Consider the following 21,911-nt stretch of genomic DNA (forward strand, 5'->3'; position numbering starts at 1 on the left):
TGTTCCTCTTCTTATGCCTGAAATATTTGTTTTCGCATCTGTTCCTCTGGGAAACCCGCCTGTTTCAAGTTCGTCTAACATTGTTATCCCCCGGTTTTTCTCTCTACTTTTATTACAAATCAGCCGTTCTATCTCTTTTATGTTCTCAGTGACTTCTTGGAAAATAACCACATTAGTTGTAGTTATTTCTGTACACATGCACACTTCCTTCCTTTCTTGTTTCTTCTTGACTTTGGTTGACTGTGAAATTTAGTGCCATACTAATGTAATCAGACAGGTTTTAGAAGATGTCTCAAATGGTTTGGGACTGTAATTTCGAAAACCAGCAGTTGCTGGACATGGAGACAAGTCAAAAAGGGGGGAAACATGTGAACCATTGTGTGCTTTAATACGACTCTCCTGAACTCTGGATGGAAGTCCATTCTTCTAATGCATGTTTTTTCATAGTAATTAAGCTATTCCCCACCTCATACCTTGTAGATAAGAGCGCTTTCACTCAGGGACACCACTCCCATCAAGATGAAAATGTTCAAAGTGCCCTCAGTGTAGGGGTGGAGTATTCATGACAGTTCTAAGTATGTTAATCAAAGGGTGTTTTTTTTATGTTTTTCAAGAGTATTGAAGTATTGCTATGAATTTTTGGCTGGTATTATTTTCCTTCTTTCATAAAGGTTAGTCTAGTGTATCCTCTGTTAAAGGAGGTATTAAAGGAAAGCACCTTACCTTGGTATGTAGAGAACTCCACCGGCTGTTTTATGGCTGCCACAGATACTTGCAGGTCACTCAGCTCATGTAGAACCTTCTTAAGCAAACTGACTGTCCAGCCACACTGCGTGGCATGTCAGTTACCTGCTTTGTATGATGAAGTGCACCTGTGTTGAATCGTATGCATTCGTCATTTAGGTTTTTCTTATGCGACTAAAATAGTTAAAATACCTAACACTGGGGAAAGGGTTGAAGGTTAAAATGGTATATATGAGATGGAAATATTGAGTGAAGTGGGTAATACTGGGTTGCTAGATAAATGGTACACATTTGCTAAAAGTGGTGATAATAACAATGGTTATTTTTACACAAAAAACATTAAAGTCCAAATACCTCTGTGAATTAAGCTGAAAAAGCACAGACATGCAACACTTTAGCTAGCTTTAGCTATGATATGCTATGATTACATAAGCTAAAGTATATCAAGTACAACGTGGTGAAATAGCATGATCTAACAATAATGGCTAACATACCTAACAGCAGCTAAAGGATAAATGGTCAAAGTAGTTACATTACAACATAATGAATAAAATAGCATACAATAGCTAAAGGATAAGTGGTTCAGATTTGGTATAAAATAATGGTTAAAAAAATAGCTGAAATAGTTAATATTACCTAAAAACAATGGGTAAGATATCTCACATTAGCTAAAGGCTAACAATTGAAATATTAAGCATTAAAAATAATTCATAACTGAAGTGCTTTAATACTAAAAGTGACAATTTAGCAAATAAATAGAATTAACTGACTAAAGGCTAAAAGAAATGCAGCAGTTAGCTTAAAAAATGATGATACTTAAGGAAAAGTGTGTGCCTTGGACTGTCATCAAGCCCAGGTTATCTTTCTGTTATCTGGTTTCACTCACCTCGACATGAACGTGGTTATCGACTGAGAAAGTGAAGCCAGAGTTTTCCCAGTCTGGCTGTGAGGGCACAAAAGAGCCGTCTTTGGCAGCGTTGTTGTCACATTCTGTAATATAAAGAGTGACATTAGTAATTTGCGCTATGGAGGTGTTAATTGACAGCTTTCATGTCATTGCAGTTTTTTTCAGGGATGGCTGTTGCTCGGCACGTGGACGGGAAAATACCACATTAACAGCAGAGCAGGAAACTAGATGTGTAACTATTTATTTATTTACTTATAAATATATTCTAGAGAGTTTCCTCATCAACCGGTCGGCCTCCTCGCAGATCTTTGCGCTCTTGCTCCTTCATCTGTTGTCGTAAGGCCTCATCCATGATGCTGCCAGTATCACCCAACTTCTCCTCCCCCTCCCCCTCCTCCTCCTTGGCCTGGAAGGAGACGGTCAGAGAAACAAACTGACTCTCATCCCATATACGTGTACTGCACATGCTGCATGTCTGAGCATGCAATAAAGGTGGGTGTCTGTGGGTGGGCTGCACTTCCCTCTTGTGTCTGCACTTTAAGGTATTCTGGGTGCATTCTTTCATGCATCTCTCTTATCTGTAGTTTATCTCGATCTTTCACCTCATCCTGCAACAGCTTCTCCTCCAGCTGCTTCTGGATCTGCTCACCAATCCTCTGTCTTAGTCTGATGTAACAAACATGAGGTGACAATTCTTCTAATTTACATCCACTGACTTCAGCAGCACGATGATTGCAAAATGATCGTATGGCAAAGCTCATAAATCCTTTCGGTCTCCAACCTATTGATTCTCCTGCATATCTTGTGTGACTCTGCTGAGTGCTCTAAACCAGCTGAGGTAGCCACACACACATAATAGAGTCGTTCATGTGAATGTACACCAGACCTATATTAAAAAAAATAAAAAAAGGCTTTTCTCATTCACATGTCCAGGAGCTGCTTCCTGCCAAGTGCTGGGCCTTGACCTCCATCTCCCTCAGGCCGTTCTGGGTTCTGAATAAATCAATTTAGTATATTTTAGTTTCCTCTGCTGTTTAGATTTCTGTATGAGGAATAAATAAGAGATTTAAGAGGTTACTGTGGTGTTATTAATCTAGAAGTCAGTGTCAGTGATGATATTTGTAATGGCTTCGCTAGTGTTACAGCTGTAAAATGTGTTTTTCTTTTCCATCATGTGGATGTCTGGGCATGTGAGTGTTTCCTCCCATATTGCAACCTGGCACCAGGATGCAATATGGGAAGAATTCAAGCCTGAAGAGGCGGTGTGATGTTTTGAGCAGTGTTCTGCTATTAAACCTTTGTACACCTTCAGGGGTGTAGTGGACCCACTATAGCCAATCACAGTGGAGTAGCCATGTTTTACAATCAGAGAGTTATGGTACACACATATAGTACTGGGTAGCACTATAGCCCCTGTCAATTTTTCTCCACTGTTTTCAAGGTCATTTTTGATTTCTACATGAACAGAGCGCTGCTTGCACTTACAGGCTGGAAAGTGTTGAAGGAAAGTGGATATGAGAGGCATGAGAGATGAATGAAATAGATCAAAATGAGTCTAGGAACCAAAATAAAAACAGATGGAACAGAGTTGTCTGTTTTGGATTTATAAGGATGGATTAAAGAGGAGGAGTGTGTGCTTGTGTGTGTGATGCTCACAGTTGTGTCTGACTGCCGGGGTCGGATCATAAAGACTGACAGACACACTGCTCGCAGAGGTCAGTGTGACGGCCAAAATCCTCCATCACTCTCAGTATCTCATGAGGAGTGAGAGGGAGAGCAGAGCTGCGAGGGGAGCCAGGTTTCTCTTTCACCTTCCGCACTCACTCGATGATGCGACTGAGGACAAAGTGAGGGAGGCTGAAGCAGGTGAGTGCGCTTTAATTCACCGCTTGACACAAAGTGCTCAGACGTATTAGTTTGAGCATCTGTCTCCCGGAGACCTTCCATAGCGACAGCTATTTTCACCCGTTTTCCTCCTCTGATTTGGCTGTCTGTCTTCCCACCAATTACCAGCAGTGTGTGATTTTCTGTCACAGTCTTTTTATTCTTTAAATGTGATTAGTAATGTAAAACCAATCAGGCCCCCTTCACTCTCTCTTTTAAATGCCTCACTAATCTGAGGCAGTTGGGTAGAGCTGCTTCTCCTTGGAAACTAATAACAGGCTGCTGGTATTTTTAGTGGCATACAGGAGTTTGTCAAGCAAATTAACAGATTCCCTTATGAAGCATTTCATTTACATTGCAAGATTTTTTTTTTTTAACTTGCTGTTTAAATCGAGTCAAACACGTCTCAGTATCGTGTCTCATTCCCTGTTTCCCCTCCATCAGCCCAAGCCCTCATTTAAACCCTCGCACGATGGCATTCGTGCAGCGGATGCGCTCCCCTTGCCTCTCCTTTGTCCAGACACTTTTGTCTCTCCTCCTGAGCACCACGGCCCTCATGTCCTCCTACTGGTGCGTGGGTCAGCAGAAGGTGCCCAAACCGCTGTGTTCGCCCACCAAGCAGACCAAATGCATCCCCGTTCCTGGCATCTCCAACTCCTCCAGGATTCAGTTCTTCTGGGAGACCGGCGACGACCGCTTTGTCTTCCCCAACTTTCACACCGGACTGTTCATCATCTGTGAGGAGAACATCTATATAGATGAGTGGGGTGAGAGAAAAGAGGGGAGTGGGTAGAAATGTGACAAGCCTAGAATATTGTGATTGATTTCTGTTGTGTAAAGTTAAAAAAAAGTCAAACAGAAGTCCTTACTGACCACAATGGAGAGTCAAAGGACAAAGTTGCTCAGTTTCTTACAAATGCCCAGACGTGGCACCGCTGACCCTGAAGGGGATTAACAGGAATAGGCACTAATGGATGAGAGAGCCTGGATTTGGACAAAGAAGCTAAAAATAAGCACCGATGCTCCTCTCTAATTTATCTGGTGATGCTTGTAACATTCAATCAGTATCACCGGAGGGTTTTTTATAAGCACGCCCTGATCATACTTGATGATTAAACTGCGTGGTGAGTAGAGGATACTCCCAAGGTTAGCCAAACATCTGCCCAGAAACAGGAAGCGAAAGGAATCCTTAGTCCAGCATTAGACACCGAAATGGGTCACAGGAAGAGAGGAAATGCAAGGTGGTAATGTGAAGTGAGGACTCAGGTGTGTTTGTACGCGTGCGATTGTGACTGCATTTGGGTGGGCGCTCGGCACAAAGAGGATTATCATCGGTGTTTATGTTCTGCTAGCCGAGATTTAGACTTCAACAGCATGACTCAATTATGGATTAAAACCCAGAGAGAGAGAGATTGATAGGATTCACAAACATCGACCGGGTATTCACCGTCTCATTTGCAGCTGATCTGCAGCAGATTTGAAGGATGATTATCAATATTTATGTTAAGCCCCTCCAAAAATTCAACTGACATATATGGTTAATTAAGTAAAACTCCACATTACAATACACGAGCTGTGCATGCACCCTAATCTCGTGGTCTCCAGCTATCTGTTACCATGTCTGCAACAGAGTAAATCAAGTCTTGAGAGAGAAAAGGCTTTCTCCTAGCAGCCCATCCAAACAAACTGTATTTGTTCAGTTATTTTCTAATCATGCTGTCATGAACTTTAATATTTAATCTGCTAACTGGGGCCTGTAGAGTCTGAGATAGAGCACTTCGGGGGGTTTTCAATTTCTTTGAGCGTTGGATGATCTGAGCCCACTCCTTGGAGAGGCGTGTGGCTCAGGAGGTAGATCAGGTCATCTGCAACCCTCATATTAGTCATCTACTAATATGTGGTTCGATTCCTGACTCCTTCAGTCTGCATACCAAAGTATGTGTGGGCAAGATAATGAACTCTGAGTTGCTCCTATTAGTATTAACGTGTGTGTGAATATTAGACAGAGAGCGCTTAGTTTACAAAGAGGTTGCAGTTAGGGCTGTCACCTCACAGCAGGACTCAAATCCACAATCTCGCCCTGGCCTTTTTTGTGTGGAGCATGTTCTCCCAGTGTCTGTGTGGGTTCTCTACAGGAACTTTGGCTTCTTCCCACAGACCAAAGACATGCAGTTAGTCGGGTTAGGTTAACTGGTGGTTCTAAATTGTTCATAACGAATGTGACGTTGAATGGTTTACTGTCTGTGTTAGCCCTGTGACCCTGCGGTAGCTGGGATAGACTCTTGGGTCCCTTCTGTCTTCAGATTGTTTAGAAATTACCTTATAACCTAGAATGATGGGCAGTAACTTCTCTAAGATCATTGATGTCTTTCCTCCTCATCATTGTATTAACACACCTGGCTGCTCCAGACCAGCAGTCCTCCAAAACTGCTTTTACGGAGGTGCTCACACTCACTGATGATCGGTTAATCAAGTGCGTTTGATTACCGTTCTCTACTCTCTTAATTCCAATGAAATCAGTAAGGAAGGCTTTAGCCTTAGTGTTGGTTTAATAAATAATATCAGTGTAATAAGTCACGTGTTTTTTACAACCTCCTATGTGAGGATGCTGTTTTCTTATAATTATGTCCTGACACATAACACCGTAGAATAGAAAGAGTTTGCACTTTCTTTTTTACACAACTGAAATTCAAAAATAATTCAAAGCAAGTGCGGCGCGGTGTCCTTGGGAGCTCTGAGCACCAATCCAAAGATAAAAATCAAACAAAGCAAATGAAGAAAACCTATAACAACACAGAGGGGAGCGCAGAGTGATGAAGGCCACGAGCACGCGGCTGTGTGTGTTCCTTACTGTGTTTTTTTTAATGCACGTTGCACATGCGTGTTCAAGTTAGTGAAAATCTGTTCCTCATTTCTCCCCCTTTATTTGCATCTGTTTTTCTTAAGTCTCCGTATGCTGTACTTTCAGGGCCACCTCGGTGTAGAGCCATATGGTACTCTAATTATTTCAGCTGCCATGTAAACAATTAGATAAACAGGCTGCAAAGAGGCTTAACCCACTACTGGCACACGTTGCTACTGTTTTTAACGCACAGCCCGTTTGATTGGTGGAAACAAAATGCAGCAATATTGAAATGAATCCCTAATGTTATAAAAATGGAAAACACAACAGTCTCAATGTGTGACCCTGTAGCCACAATCTTTCGAGATCTGAGCTAATCTTTTAATCTCCTATCACCAGGTTAACTCAGGCCATTACAGCACTCATGCAATTGGTCGTCTCAAATCTGGTTACTCACACAGTAATTCGATTGCAGTGGTTATTTACACTGAGAGTAATTACGCAGGGGCTGGCGGATTTTGGGGGGAGACAATGCTGCAATGGGTCTTACATAAAACATTTCCAGAGCAAACTCTTCTCATGTTTTCTTCTGATTTCTAGAGGAAAAGTGTCGAGGCTTTTACACACTCCCCCCAGGATCTGAAAAAGGTAACGTTTTGCGGTTTCTCCCGCAGTGTCGTTTGAAATCCGTTCCCTCATCTGTTTCTGCTCTCTCAGCCTCTCCTCCTCCTTCTCCTCCTCCTTCTACAGCAATGCTTTGGCTGTCGCTGTCAATGGAGCTCGTGAATATCGGTCTGCTGTTAATCAGCTGCATACTGCTGTCCGTGCAGCTGTGTATCAGGGCCTGGTTTCCCTCTACGAAGCACTGGGGCCAGCTGCTCAATGCTTTTGCAGCTGTCTTCACAGTCCTGGGAGGTACAATATTTAGATGCATACTCAAATCAGAGTGACTTCTGTTAACACCGTAGAAACGCCGACAGAGTGACCAGGTTGGCACATTTCCTCGTTTTGTCCTCTCAGGTCTGCTCGGGATGGTCGGTCACATGATGTTCATGCAGGTGTTTCAGACCACTGCCTCGATGGGACCAGAAGACTTCAAGCCACATAGTTACGGGTACTCCTGGGCATTCTAGTGAGTTCTTTAACCATTTATATTACGTATGAAATGTAGAAGATCACAATGGTTCAGCCCAATTAGTTGTTCTCTCTCTGACTCAGACCATACTGGTATGATGATAATCTATTCCTCATGTCTATTGCTAAGTGCTTGTCTGACTGACTAAAATTCTTGTTTTGGGGATGAAAACAGGAGAATAAACATTCTTTTCCTGGCTCTTATGTGGATCAGACCAATTTTTTCCACACCAAATTCCTTGAGCTGTTTGTGTGGGATTCTTTGTGGGACCTCTCAATCAGCTGGGGATCAAGTCTCTCCAGCTTGTCACGCTACTGAAGTGCCCTCAAATCATTAGCCCACTTAAAATGACAGTTTTACAACTCTCAGCTTCTGGAAATAAGCTCTTCTGCAAACACACAGTTGCTTGATGCGTTTTAGAGACACAGTACTGTGCAAAAGTCTTGAGTCATCCCTCATTTTTGTAATTTTTTTTTTTTAGGAAAATCGGAAATAGGTGCATCAATTTATTGCAACACATTCTACATACATAGAAATACAATATAGGGAGTCCTGTGTCAGGTCTTTGCTGGATTTTTGCCCCCAGTTTTTAAGGACATGACTTTCAGATACTGTTTATCTGCTTTAGACCTCCCAATTCTTCTTTTCCACTTGTCCCCTTTGTGTTTCTCCTCCTCTGTCTCCAACAGTGTGGCCTGGCTTGGCTTCACCATCTGCATGGCTGCAGGTGTCTCCACCCTGAACAACTATACCAAAAAGGTCCTGATGGTGGGTCCCAGGCGTGTCTCCGACCTCAACCCCTGCAGCTTTAACTTTATGGGACTCCTGCCACCTGCTCCTTACTACACACCACCAAATCCTGCCTCCAACCTCACCTGTCCCCTGTCTCCTCCTCGGATCTCCCACTTGTCTCCCTACTATGCCCCCCTTTCAGAAACATCGCCGCCCTCCGCCCCCACTCCAAGGCTCACGCACTCTCATTCACTTCCTATCTCAATTTCTAAATCCTTCCCTCCTCCCCCCTCTCACCCTGCACCCGGGTCACCTTTTCACCGTCTGTCCCTGCCCTCACCATCTCCCTCACCTACACCACTTGTCTCTTACCACACGACCCTCCCAAGACACCAGGAGAATCATTACGAGCCAGAAGAGGACTACAGCCCCCTCTGAGGACCTACACCTCTCTTAGAAATGCTGTGTGCTGGGAATATTAAACTTTATAGAACATGGTCCCAAATTCCCTCCATTTATCAGTTTGAGGTCCTGCACCCATAGGTAGGTAATAATCACATGTACACAATGTTAGAAAACACAAGTTCTGTACTTAAAATGTAATAACTTTTTCTGCTTGTTGTAAATAAATGCAAACACAGATTTGCATTCTCCTGTTTGTTGTGGAGAAATTTTGGCCCACTTCTTTATAACGTCTGTGAGCACATGGGGATAATTTTGTGTTAATACACAGAGACAGTTAAAGATATACTTAGTTTTTCCTCTCTCTTTACTTCCTTCTAAACCCATTCATTTTACTAATGGACGTCATCTGTTGTGAGATGTTGCTGTGTTTCTTCATAAGTGTGTGAATAAATAGTGGAATTGTAAAGCGCTTTGGGTGCCTAGAAAAGGGCTATATAAATGCAATCCATTATTATTATTACAAGATTACACAACTTTTTTGTATTTATTAATTTATTTATTCAGAATATTTGAATATTTGTAAAAATAAACATTTTTTTTAGAAAATAATAAAATTTTAACATTTCATGTGTTTCCTTTGGACTGCTTTTGTTAGAAAATAACATTTTAGTGATTCATAAACCAGTGTATTCATTTGTTATTTACGATCTGCAATGTCTGTTATTTAAATGAAGAACACGTGGATAAGGACTGAGCATACTCCTCATTATGTATATCAACCTTCACTTTGTGAGCCAGTGTAGTTAATTAAGAAATCCATGTCATGACAACTGGAGAAGAAGGAAAAAACACCTCCAATAACTGATTGAAAATCACATTTTAATATAGTAAAAATCACTGTCAGTGTCATTCATTGTGACGTACAAAGGTAGCAAAAATAAACAAGAGCATACAGAGCGTCATGGGAAACAAATTATATTTACACACTACATCTCATACACCAAGAGTAAAGCTAGTTGCCTTTCAGTGTGGAAGCAGGTTTAATCTGGGTGATCGAATTTATGCTTTTAGAAACTAATATGATTACATTTACAACCAGAAAAGACAGCTGAGTCTTTGAGTTATGTAAAATGGCAACTTTCAAACACTCCATGAGAACGTAACCAAAAGGCTTTTATGTCTTTTCTGCATTCACGCTGAAACAAAGTAAATTCCTTTTGCCTTTACATTTAGTATTAAACTGTATCTCCAGGGTTTCGCTTGATTTGGTGTCTTCCCAATTACAAACAATTACAGCACAAACTCAGCAGCATCATAATATCAGCTTTCCACTGTATATCTTTGTTTAGTCTTATTATATTTTTATATATTATGTAAGACTTCAAACAGATTAGCTACGGGTTGATTGCATTATGTTTTCACTCTGTTTATTCAGTGGCACACTGTATGAAGTAATTCAAGGGCAAATTAAAAATTAAAAATCAATAAACTAACAACAAAAAGAATTCTAAACAATAAAACTCACCCATTTCCATATTATAAATGTACATTACAAACTGCTTTTTTTTTTATAATAGAGGGATATTAATAGGTCTTAGTCTATGATAGCATCTTATAAACATTAAGGCCTTTTTTTATGTAATTAAAAAAAATAAAAGATTGTTTATCATTAGATGCCCTCAATAAATCCAGCCCCACTCTGGGCTGGAAATACACTCAAATACAGCTGTGATCGACTGAGCCTGCAGAAATACTCTGATTATCTGAAAGCAGGCTCAGTTAAACACCAGCGTGTATTTAAGGAGGATCAGCAGATCTACTATATCTATCGCTGAATATACACTAGCAGCTCAAATCTGATGTCCAAAACAGATACATGTAAACACAGACCACACACTGTAATTAAAACCAGATTTTAGCTGGAAGAGCAGATTCAGTTAAGGGTTCCAGGTTTGAATTCTGGAGCTACTCCGCAGTCTTCTTGCGTAGCACGAAGTAAATGATGGAGGAGATGAACGTGAGAGCGAAGGCGATCCACGCCAATATGAAGCAATGGCCGTAACTACCCAGATTTCGTTCATCAGTATGGAAGCGGTCTGTGTAGATGGAGGCTGCGATCATGATGCACAGGCCTGAAGTGAAGGAAACATGGAGACGAGTGAAGATACACATCAGCGGACGTCATACAGAGAGAGAAATGCCCTCAGTGAAAGGAATAAAATATAAGAGAAAAAAGAAATACTCACAGGCAAGGAACTGAAAGACACCAGAGACGAGGAACCTCTGTCCTTTGGGGAGGGTGAAGAGCTGAGCCACAAACACGAAGATTCCAATGATGGAGAATATACAAGCTAGCACCGAGCTGGCCTGCACTGCTTGGAGGTAACCTGCAGGGGGAGCCAGAGAGAGCAAACGCAATGAAGATACAGAGTGTGTGAAAGGGTGTGGGGGGTGTAATAGCTTAAGGACACTCCCTGGAAACGGCAGCACTGCAGTCACATTGAACCTTTGAAAATCTCAGACACAGTTGCAATGCTGACAGGCAGGAACATTACGTTCAAACACGCCAAATGCTTTATGGTAAAAAGACGCTGATCACAAACAGCTAAAACAGTCTTGTTATGTTTGACTCAAGGCAATAACTGCATACCAAAGGATTAGGAAACAGTCTCCATTTGCAATGCAAATAATACAGAATTTGGGTGACTGTAAACTCATTGTGTGTCCCGCCAAATGATGCAGATAAAAAGCATGTTCCTGGATTCAACTCTCAATGCTTAAAATAGGTGTTATATTTAATATGTGAGCTCCAGGTCCTAAAGTATTGAATCAGATAGTACTCTTAACAGAATACACTGTATATATATATATAAATCTTAGTTATCTTCCCTTATAAATGGAGCATCACTGTTTAAAATCACAATGCAGTCACAGTGTGCCTGTGCAGCTCTGCTTAACTCAACTGACCAGCTACATGTCATAGCATCAAACTATTACTAATCTCTTACTTTGATTCTACACATATGAAAACATAATACTGAGAGGTGCAAGCATGGAAACATGTTCTCTTACTCTCTGGGTAGTGTGATGGAAGATCGAAAGAATGCCATGAGTTATTCACGAAAATCCAGCGGGCCCATATATCAGTGGGCGCGTTTCCGGCTGTGATGACCCACCAGGCCTGACGGGGAAGACAAAGACAATATTTGCAAAAATATTAACAGAATTCTTGTGTGCTAAAGTAAAAGCGGTGAATCAGTATGAGTGGAATTTAAACAGGTAGATACTGCAGCAGCAGCTATGGTGTGCATTTGCAGGGGGAAATTATGACAATATGAAGAAGGAATTCACACATTCCTTTAACTGAGACAAATCTCACTCAGGTATGCAACAGTGGCTGCAACGCAGTTGAGACTCGATGACACAGAGCTCGTCACCATATATCGCACAGAAATGTCAAACATGTGGCTATCCAGAAGAACAGCTGGCCGCACACCGAGAAGGAATGAATTCCTCAACAGATGACTCAGTCTCAACTCTTTGCCCATCCATCATGTCAGAGATGCACAAGGCCTGAAGCTAAGGGAGGGGGCTAGCAGCAATGCTGGGGCAATTATGCCTTGAGCATGGAAGAAGTCTATACACGGATAACAAGAATTGCACTTACATTGTCAATAGTGGCCGTCAGGAGGATGATGATGCAGGCGATGTGGAGAACAAAGATGGCGGCGAGGAGAATCAGCATGATGACTGTGCTGCAGAGAGGAAGGCACAACTTTAACATGTAACAGGGCGAGTAAAAAAAACCAAGCAGACTAGGAGGGAACAGTCAAGCGCGGCCTACAGCTAACTCATTGTGTTGTTTGGTTTTTCTTTAGTAAAGGAAGCCTTTCGTGCAAGTCCCAAGTGTGTGCGCGTGCACACATCCTCATGAACGCACACATTCAGTGCACCAAAGCTAGGCCCAAACCTGGCACCCGCTCAGGGCGTGGCTTCTTAACGTCTAATTACCCTGGTTTACGGCTCCCAGGAAAAGAATCAGAGGCGCTGATGGGCAATTGTGTTTCAAACAAAATCAGCGTATTCCTGGGAAAGCAGATACCTCTGGTATAGAGACAACTGTGGGGGAAAGTTCATGACAGGCAGATGAGTTTGGGCTTGTCTCGGGGCATGGTGATTACAGTGGAGGAACCTGCCACTCCCTAAAATAACTGTAGAGACTACACTCTGTTCTCTGCACCTTGATGCTCCACACCTGATCCCCTTAGTCTGAATCGGACTGCTCGCTATCTCCCGACTTAAAAAAGAAACTTAAGCCTAGCTTTAAAAACTGTTCCTAAAGACTGATTAGTCAAAAAAGATGGCCCCGCCCATGAGATATCAGTTAGTTTAGAATTTGTTAATCTAATGTATACAAGAGCTATGTTTGGCTGTATCTAACAATAAGGCTGCTCTGGGTGTGAACAGAGAAAGAGGCACATCTGGAATGTGCTGGTTCCCTCGGCTGGTAAAGGAGTGTTCATGGGATGGGTCCTCATACACGCTTCACTTACTTCCCTTACTTTCACACGCAACCACGCACGTATACAAAAAGAAAAGGGGAGGGGGGCTCGCGCACATGTGATCGCACATACTGGCACATCCCCGCAAAGTAATTTCCCACGTTTTGCCCACTTCCAATCTAGTGACAGTGAAGGCAAATGTTGGCTCTGCGGCTCAGCCTGAAGGCAGAGAACGCAAATACAGAAAGAAGGACCAAAGTTTAATGGAAAAAAGCTGTGAGCAGAAAAACAACAACAATAACAACAAAGTTAAAGCTGATGCTTTCATTTAAAACACGCACACTGAGCACTTTGATCGAAGAAGACATGTTGACTGCTCCTGTGGGCTTTTCCCCCGACTAAATCTGACTCTAGCATATTTTCCATACACAAAATAGACCACATTTGTTTGGGGCAAGATCTGAGAATGTAGCAAAACCACAAGTCCTGGTGCAGGAACTGAGACTGGAGCAAAATCTGGTGAGGAACAAGTTGCTTTAACGGTAGAGCAAAGAAAGGTAAACAGGCTGTACTTCACAGATGCACAGACACACACGTCTCCACACTTTAGCCTTTTTTATCATTAGCTTTTCTTATCTTCCAATGAAAAAAAACCCCAAAACATTAATGCAAAACTACAAAACAAGCTTCTATTCAAACATCACTCAAGCTTGATGAAACAAGAATCTTTGACTTACTGTTAGGTGGCTGTTTGTCTCTTCAAGTCTAATTCCTCCTGCTCTCAAAGACACCGATTTCAGACTGTGTCCAAATGTACAAACACAAGTTCTACTCAATCTGCCCACTATTTTACCCTGCCCTCTTTTTAAGTCCACACCCAGGACAAGCCTCTTGCTGACTTGATCACATAATCTCTGCCCCTTTTTCTTTCTGTCCCGTCTCCACCTCCTCCTCCTCGACTCTTCACTCGTCGCCCCACCCTCCCTCTCTCTCTATGTGTACACATACCAACGCTCAAATGGACACTTAGTTTCTCTGTGTTTGGTGTGTTTTGCCTTTGTCACTCAGCTGATGGCGGTGATTTTCTCTGGGAGGACACACGTGATGATTCACTGACATTATGTGGGAAAAGCAGCGGGGGGGGGATAAAGCCTTGGACAGTGATTTTACGCATGTTGCCATGGCAGCAGACTGTAACCACCCAAAACACAATCACATTGTTACTAGTGTGTGTATGCTATGTACCAACAATCATAACTTAGGTGCACGGACGCACACAAACACACATAACTGTGAATTTATTGTTTCTCCCTAATCACTGCCATTCGCCTTTTCCAGCTTTTGTTACAGAGGAAGAGGTTTCAGGATAAAGGAATGTTGCTGCTTGCCATCGAGGGAAAAATAGCTGGAGGCCCAAATGAGTGCAGCTCGTTGCTTAAGTGAAAAAGATGGAGCAGAAAAGGGGGAGGAGGTTCTTTGCAGAAAGTAGGGTGGCAGTGAGGTATTTCACGCCGCTCGACGTTCATTAGTTATTACTTATTATTACTCGTCTGTTCCTGCTGATGATTGAGGTTCTCCCAATGACTCCAGTGAGTCAAAGTCATCTGCTTCTTTAGCAGATCGCACAGATTACTCACAGGAAGAACCTTACAGAGGGAATCTATTAGGCTTGTCCTCATTTTCAGTGCCATTCAGGCTGTGTGTACTGTAAGAATAGTGGACGTATGGGATCAGGGCATGTGTAAGCGTCCTTGTGAGCCTTCGAATGAGCCTAGCAGGATGGCGGTTCAGTGGTTAGCGCTGGCCCTGGGTTCAACCCCAGATATAGGTCATGTGTGGAGTTTGCATGTTCTCCCCATGCTTGAAATCATGATAGGGCGAAGCGGTTGTCAAGAGTTTCACTGTAGTTAAATTAAAGTTTAACAGTATGAAATCACAGGATTTCATAGATAATCATAATAAGTAGATTTCTTATCTCAGGTACACATCATCTCAGTTGTGACAGCCGTAGCCCGACCCACCTTCTGTTTACGAGGGGAAACCACTCTACCTGTGACTCATGCAGAACCCACCCTAGTTTGAGTCAAAGAATAAGAATTTGAAGCTGAACTTAAGCATGACAGGTTTCCTTTCAAAGGCTTTATCAGTCCATATCTTCATAAACTATTTTGTTACAGCCTAAAATGTGTTACACAACCCACAGCAAATCAAACATTAACAATGCAGCGTGCTGGTGTCAGAGCCTCATAACTACATCTAACAGCAGTTACACAGTTTTCCCTCACAGTAATGGACACAGTAAGAGGCGAAGACCGAATTAGAAAAACTAGAATTTCCACATCATGGTTGTATGCCTCTACTAACCAGTCAAGTTGAAACATGTTAGTTAGTTGTCCAAGTCGGTGGTGTGAGAATAGATGCTGTCTGCTTCACAGAGTATGAGGATACAATTTTGATTTCTGACATCTACAAAAAAAAACAACAAAAACCTAATTTGACCTGGATTTGTTTTGTTGTAAGCTCTGTTGCAACTGTTTTGCTCTGTGTGTAGTGTGTGAGTGTGCAAGTTCAATGGGCAATAGAGCTAATGTGTGAATAACAAAGGCTTACGCACAACAGTAGACAAAGCTACAAATATAGATGCTGCTGCAAGAAGCTGCACATTAAGAGTAGATGTTTCATGGAGCACCGGACGACTACACTATACAACAGTCATGCCGTTTCCATGTGAGCCACCAAGTCTAGTGTGACTAACTCAGAAAAAGAAATATGAATTGTAGCCACAAGTTCCTCTTTTTAAGAGTTGCTGACATCACAGCAACGAGTGCCTTCGACTTTTTGAGTATGAAATGCCATCATATTTTAATTTTAGCTCATTTTAAATGTGTGTAAATTGTTCCCACACAGTTAGAACTTGAAATGCCACTTGCATTGTAAATCCCTACGACAGATGAACTTACAGTAAAGCACGATGATGTCCACCGCTCGGAAGCACGAGGGGCGGAGACTAGTTCAAAGTTTGAATTCGGTTACTAGGCAACTGCAGCAAGTGTAAGGGCATATGGCGAGGTGAAGAAAGACGAGCTGATGAGCAGCAAAATTGATAGAGTATTCTGCACGTGATCATTTAGTCTACTGATTATATTTAATTAGCAAAGCAGATTTTTTACATCTCTGACCATTTGGACGTTTTGATCTTTAAACGAGGTTTGCAGCAGAAGGAAGTGGAAGGTGGCACTTCCTGAAAAAAACTATAATTTGATGACAAAAATAACAACAGATGCAAGTAGGTAGGAAAGTCAAACACAACGTAGATGAAGCATCCAAAAATAATCTGTGTGTGGACTGGGAGGCTGAGATCACTTGTTTGCTTCTGCTGAGAATTAAAGTATGGCCAACAACATTTCTGAGTCAAAAGCTTGGCGGTGAGTTGGCATCGTATTAGGCTACCTCGGCCTCAGGTATGAGCCAGCAGGATAATAGCACACTTGCAGACCAGAGCAGAGGCTGCTCGAGTTCACAGCAGGGCTCACTGTGTGGCTCATAACATGAAAGCGCGCACACAAGCATGCTTCCATACAAAACACTGTTGTCTCACATTGTTCTTTAGTATGACAAGAGCAGAATCAAGACTACAGAAGCCTTCAGATGAATGAGTGGTCTTTCATTCATTCACTCACTCTTTCAACACTCTATTTCTGATGCCGCGCCTCGGTCACGTGACCTAACGTTCCACGTCCCGCCCTATGGGAAAGCATCCGAGTCCGTTGAAATTGCGCACTTCAGGTTTTGGAATGCAGTTGCATACATCATCCAGCAATGTACGCCAAACATCATCTGTGGGAAAGCTGGGAGATCGGCGCATGTGATCATATCAAGTCCTGTAATTTGTGCAATGTGACTTCAGCTTAAAATATACAATCAAAAAAAAGTGATATTGGCTGAAGAAAACAGGAGAAAGGAGAAGACAAAGCTGTGAGAGGAGAATGCAGTTGGGCCTGCTCTTGTTCTGGGCGTGTCGACCCCACCTTGCGGCGAAGTTAAGCTCAGGTTTGCAATGTTCTATTCAGCGCGACAGGCCACTCCCTTCAGCCTGTTCATCTCGCCATAACATTAGAAAAGCGTTGGGAGTTTCTGAGGAAAAAAACCCCCAAAACAAAACAAAATGAATGCCTGGACAGGAAAACTGACTTCTTTGTTTTTTTGCCACATTAGTTATGCAAGAATCATGCCAGCCCCCCCTTTCTTTTAAGTTCTCGGTGTAATTTTGGAAGAGGAAATTGCCATGAGTCATGCATTAGTCAGCTATCATTTTTTTTCAGAGTGAAAAACTTAGCGGGTGTTTTGCACACCGCAGTTGTGCATGCAGCAGGAGGGGTGGGGAGGGGGGGTTGGAGCGTAGCCACGGCAGATTTCTCAGATCCAAACACAAGTCGACAAATCACGTGCCTCCATAACTGTTAAAAGAGAACCAATCAGGTGGCTTGCTCAACACACAGCCCTTTGTCGTGCTGGATCACTCAAAACAGTCGTCATACTGTGTGATCGACAGAGTGTTGTACGAATACTGATTCCTCCTCAGCGTAGGCTCATTCATGTCGGTCCAATTTCAGTTTATTGCACACTGTTGGGTTCATTAAAGAGCTGAAAAGCAGAACTCAATCTGCTCTGCAACAATCGCAGGAACACACATTACTGCAAATGAGCCATGAGACCTGCCAAGACCAAGGCTTCTCAATCATGGATTACCTGTCTCACCTTGAAGCCTTGAGCTAAGCCCTGCATTTTTGATTTAGCGGCTGTTTGCGGCACTGGTATTGCTAATCATTTATCACTTTGACACATGTTAAAATGTTTGGAGACGAGCCTCAGATACAGCCCAGCCACGTGATGCGGATATATGAACAAGGAGTACAAAAGACCAGATCGCTACGTTTTGGTTGGGCAACGTCAAAATCCTTTAATGAAGGTGGTTGTTAGGAGCGAGGAGTGAGGGAGGATTTCGACACGACCGTGTGAAACAAAGCCATCCCATCGGTGCCTACATGCCAACACAGTGAGCCTGACCACAGCCAAGTCGCTGGCGTATTTACACAATAGTAAAGCTCTCTGTCTGTGGTTAGCCGTCTAACTCGCGTCATTCCTGTTCCATCTCACAATATGTCACACCCTGCTCTGAGATTTCTACACCTCTCCTATAAAAACAGTGTCTGGGACTCCTTGGAAGAAGCCAGAGCGAACAAAGGGCCCCAAAAAAGTCAATGTTGAAACTCTTGATTTGCCAAGGGGCAATTGTGTAATTTCAAAAGTAGACCATCACCCATATCTCTGCTCCCGGTGTCACCAGACTGGTTCTGATGAAAGGCCACGGAACAGGCATGTCAGCCAAGGCATGAGCCGCTCGCTCAGTCACAGCGTTTATAAGCACAGGGATATGTGAGCAGAGCATCTTGAGAAAAGCAAATATGAACAAACTGTACTCCAAATTAATCAACTTCTAAGGGAGTTACCCGGCACAGACAGAGAAACGCACCAACACACAGAGTTTCCATTCCCACCCTCCTTTTCTCTGCTGCTCTGGGGCGAGATGGTCATCAGTTTCAGTTTCCAGTAAAACTTTTTTTTTAAAAGTCTTTCTTTAGACAAAGACATTTATGATACCGTTCATTTAGGAACCAAAATGAGCAGCAGGGTAACACCTGTGATGTAAAAAAGTGGGTTAATTCATATAATTTACGACACTACTTTTTAATCAGGTGTTCTTTTTCTCTAAGACCTGATAAATATGGACAAAAATAACAATTGTTTTACAAAACTGGCCCCAGTTACACTATGATATGGTGTTAGTCTTCATACCTGACACACACCTGTACAAAGTGTTAGCATCTACTGATATAAACAGCTCAAAAAGTTTCAGGATTTTTAATACAAACTATTTCTTTTTTGTATACAAATCATACCAAACCTTAGCTTGCTACCTTACTAGTACCAGGTTGGACCACATGTTTGCCTTCATACCTGCTTTAATTCTTCGTGGCATAGATTCAATGAAGTGCTGGAAACGTTCCTCAGAGATTTTGATCCATGTTGGCATGACAGCGTCACACAGCTGCTGCATATCCATGATGTGAATCTCCTGTTAAACCACACAGAGAGACCTGGTGACTGTGGAGGCCATTTGACTACAGTGAACCCACCGTTACGGTGTGTTGTCCTGTCGGAAGCATCCAGCAGAAGATAAGCACGGTGTGGTTATAAAGAGATGGACATGGTGGGCTGCAATAATCAGGCAGGCTGTGGTGTTTAAATGATGCACAGTTGGTCCTAAGGGGCCAGAAATGTGGCATGAAAATATCCTTCACATCGTTACATACCACAACCAGCCTAAACCGCTGGTACAAGACAGAATGGATCCATGCTTTCATGTTGTTCACGCCAAATTCAGACCCTACTATCTGAATGCCACAGGTCAAAGGAGTGTGCCCAGTCGTCTGACCGAACACTGACCGGAGGACTGCTGCTTTCTGGACATTTTCCCAGTAGATCAACAGCTCCTGATTTACTCAGACCAGCCCATTTGGCACCAGCAACCATGCCACATTCACTTAAATCACCTTCATTCTTCATTCTGATGCTCAGTTTGAACTTCTCCATGTCTACATGCAGTGACCTGCTGCCATGAGATCAGCTGATTAGCTATTTCTATTTAACGAGCAGCTGAAAAGATGCACCTGAAAAATAACCTCATTTCTTTAAAAACAACCTAATCTTTATTCTGAAAACATAATTTCAGATTGTTGGTGCCCGATGATGCTAATTATTTAAATTGCATATACATTCATGCATATTTTTAACTACATTTTAAATACTACATTATGAAGCACACATGTTTTTAGTTTTCCGATTCAAACAGTCTATATCAAAATTTCCAAATTACAAAAAAAAAAAAATCTAATTTCAACGATTTTATCTCACTTTTAATTGTGTGGTTTTGAACATACAGCTGTACGCACTATTAGTGGCTGACATGAACCATTTTAAATACTTTAAACTGATGTTTAATGCTTATTTGTACAATTTCCTTTTAAACATATACTTGTAGGTGCTTTACAACATATTGTTCTGTTTTTTATTCGCCTGCTTAGTAACAAGAGATTTATTTATTAATTTACTGTCTTATTTACAACATACACTGTATATTTGAGCAAACACTGCAATAGCTATTGAAGCAGGAGAAGAGAAGCTGAGAACAGAGGTAAACACTGTGTGAAGGGCCATCAAAATCAAATTAAGACATCAAAGAATCGGCTAAACACACAGCTAAGAGAATTTATCTCTGAGCATTTGCTTGTGCCCCGCTGGCTGCCTGCCAGTGGTTTGAATAGAAGAGTGAGACAGGAGCAGCTTCGGGAGTCTATTATGAACTCGACACAGCCGAGGTTTTCTACAGTGGATGTGAGCCACTTCACTTTTGAAGGCTGCAGAACAACTTTGTGTGCGGTGAACGTTTTGTGTGTCGACTGTGGTGCCCTAGCTACCGTTTACATTTAATAAAAAAGAAGGGAAAAAAAGATAATGCCTCGTATTTAGCTGAGCCAAACCGTCTCCATGGTTACTGGCTAGGGGTTTTCATTCTTGATTCACTTCCTCACCCAGGGCGCTCTTTCGTAGCCCTCCCCCTTCTTTCCCTTTGCTCTTATTACTACATTTAACTCCAGTTTGTCCCCGCGTGGTTTCTTCTTCTCTTTGGGACGATGTCTGCTCCTCCCGCTTCCTGCTCGGTGTCACCCCTGTGTTTATGCCTCCCACACAAAGCCCTGCGTTCTCAATGAAAGCCAGACATGCACACTGTACTCATGCTCTGACTTTAAAGAAAACAACTCGTGCCTGTAGCTAGGCAACTCCAAATATGAGTCATCCCACTGCCGCGCCCATCAACTGATCAACACCCCCCCACCGCCACCACACACACACACGCACACACACACACACACACGTACACACGCACACACACACACACACACACACACACACACACACACACACAGAGCTCTGGGTCCTCTTTAAGAAGCGTAGCTGTTAACATTATCTCTGCAGTCTCTTCTAACCTTCATGGTAGCTGCGGAAACACAGCACTGATGATAATGCTGTAAGGACGCAGCCCCTCTCTGGCGTCAGTTGATCTGAACCACAATCTGATGGCATGACTGATATCAGCTCCACACTCACTGCCTGTCGAATGGAGTTGGTGGCAAACTATCGCTGACCATCTTTCTCAGTTGATCGGTTCAGTTTTTCTCTGCTGACAAAGCCATTAAACAGTCTTTTCCACGAGCAGGTCTCTCCAAAGGGAGTTTATCAGCAAGTTATTAAAAATGAACGCAGTTTGGAAAAAAAAAAATGCAAAATGCAAATGAATGAAAGGAAGTGGAGTCAGTGCAAGTAAAAGCAGGAGTTATGTGGGGAAATATTCTTCCAGTGTGAGTTACTTTTAGCCTCTGACTAATTTTTCTGTCAGCAGATCACAAAAATAAATGACTTACAAAAAAAGAGGGCAGGGGTCAAATGATCTGAATTTCAGGGATGAAATGGCATCTATCAGAAAGACAGAGCCACATGTGTAGCTGAGCAAATGCATGTCCAGATGTTTTAATAAAAAAAAAAATCAGCTACTCAACTGTATTAGAAGATGAAATATATACAGTTAGCCAGACTTACAGATTAGTAAGTCTACATGATTTCAGTAGGGTTCATAAAATA

The 21,911-nt window shown here is 42.4% G+C and overlaps 2 protein-coding genes across 3 annotated transcripts; one reads left to right on the forward strand and one right to left on the reverse strand.

Annotated features, from left to right (window-relative positions):
• The first annotated feature begins 112 nt into the window (after positions 1–112).
• Positions 113–10,170, forward strand: gsg1 (germ cell associated 1). 2 transcript variants are annotated; one of them, XM_085157817.1, is made up of 6 exons: positions 113–3,517; positions 3,980–4,302; positions 6,978–7,025; positions 7,128–7,292; positions 7,398–7,509; positions 8,202–10,170. In XM_085157817.1, the coding sequence occupies exons 2-6, from the start codon at positions 4,008–4,010 to the stop codon at positions 8,680–8,682; spliced, it is 1,101 nt and encodes a 366-aa protein (XP_085013943.1). In that variant the 5' UTR covers positions 113–3,517; positions 3,980–4,007; the 3' UTR covers positions 8,683–10,170. The 2 variants fall into 2 exon arrangements, with proteins under 2 accessions (XP_085013943.1, XP_085013942.1); XM_085157816.1 differs by having other exon boundaries at positions 6,978–7,292.
• Positions 9,508–13,941, reverse strand: emp1b (epithelial membrane protein 1b). The gene is made up of 5 exons (XM_085157829.1): positions 13,889–13,941; positions 12,317–12,404; positions 11,722–11,830; positions 10,896–11,036; positions 9,508–10,781 (listed from the first exon to the last, which is right to left on the reverse strand). Exons 2-5 carry the CDS (start codon positions 12,392–12,394, stop codon positions 10,615–10,617), a joined length of 495 nt encoding a protein of 164 aa, XP_085013955.1. The 5' UTR covers positions 12,395–12,404; positions 13,889–13,941; the 3' UTR covers positions 9,508–10,614.
• Positions 13,942–21,911: the final 7,970 nt, after the last annotated feature.

Source organism: Neolamprologus multifasciatus, chromosome 4 (genome assembly GCF_963576455.1).
Source record: "Neolamprologus multifasciatus chromosome 4, fNeoMul1.2, whole genome shotgun sequence".
Classification (NCBI taxonomy): domain Eukaryota; kingdom Metazoa; phylum Chordata; class Actinopteri; order Cichliformes; family Cichlidae; genus Neolamprologus; species Neolamprologus multifasciatus.

Bases quoted from the DNA above. Each gene is read 5' to 3' on its own strand.
- gsg1 (XM_085157816.1), top strand. From the start codon at position 4,008: ATGGCATTCGTGCAGCGGATGCGCTCCCCTTGCCTCTCCTTTGTCCAG. The intron at 7,293-7,397 runs GTACAATATTTA...TTGTCCTCTCAG, and splicing joins TGTCTTCACAGTCCTGGGAG to GTCTGCTCGGGATGGTCGGT. The intron at 7,510-8,201 runs GTGAGTTCTTTA...TGTCTCCAACAG, and splicing joins GGGTACTCCTGGGCATTCTA to TGTGGCCTGGCTTGGCTTCA.
- emp1b (XM_085157829.1), bottom strand. From the start codon at position 12,394: ATGCTGATTCTCCTCGCCGCCATCTTTGTTCTCCACATCGCCTGCATC. The intron at 11,037-11,721 runs GTAAGAGAACAT...CTCCCCCTGCAG, and splicing joins TCCATCACACTACCCAGAGA to GTTACCTCCAAGCAGTGCAG. The intron at 10,782-10,895 runs GTGAGTATTTCT...CCTTCACTTCAG, and splicing joins TGTCTTTCAGTTCCTTGCCT to GCCTGTGCATCATGATCGCA.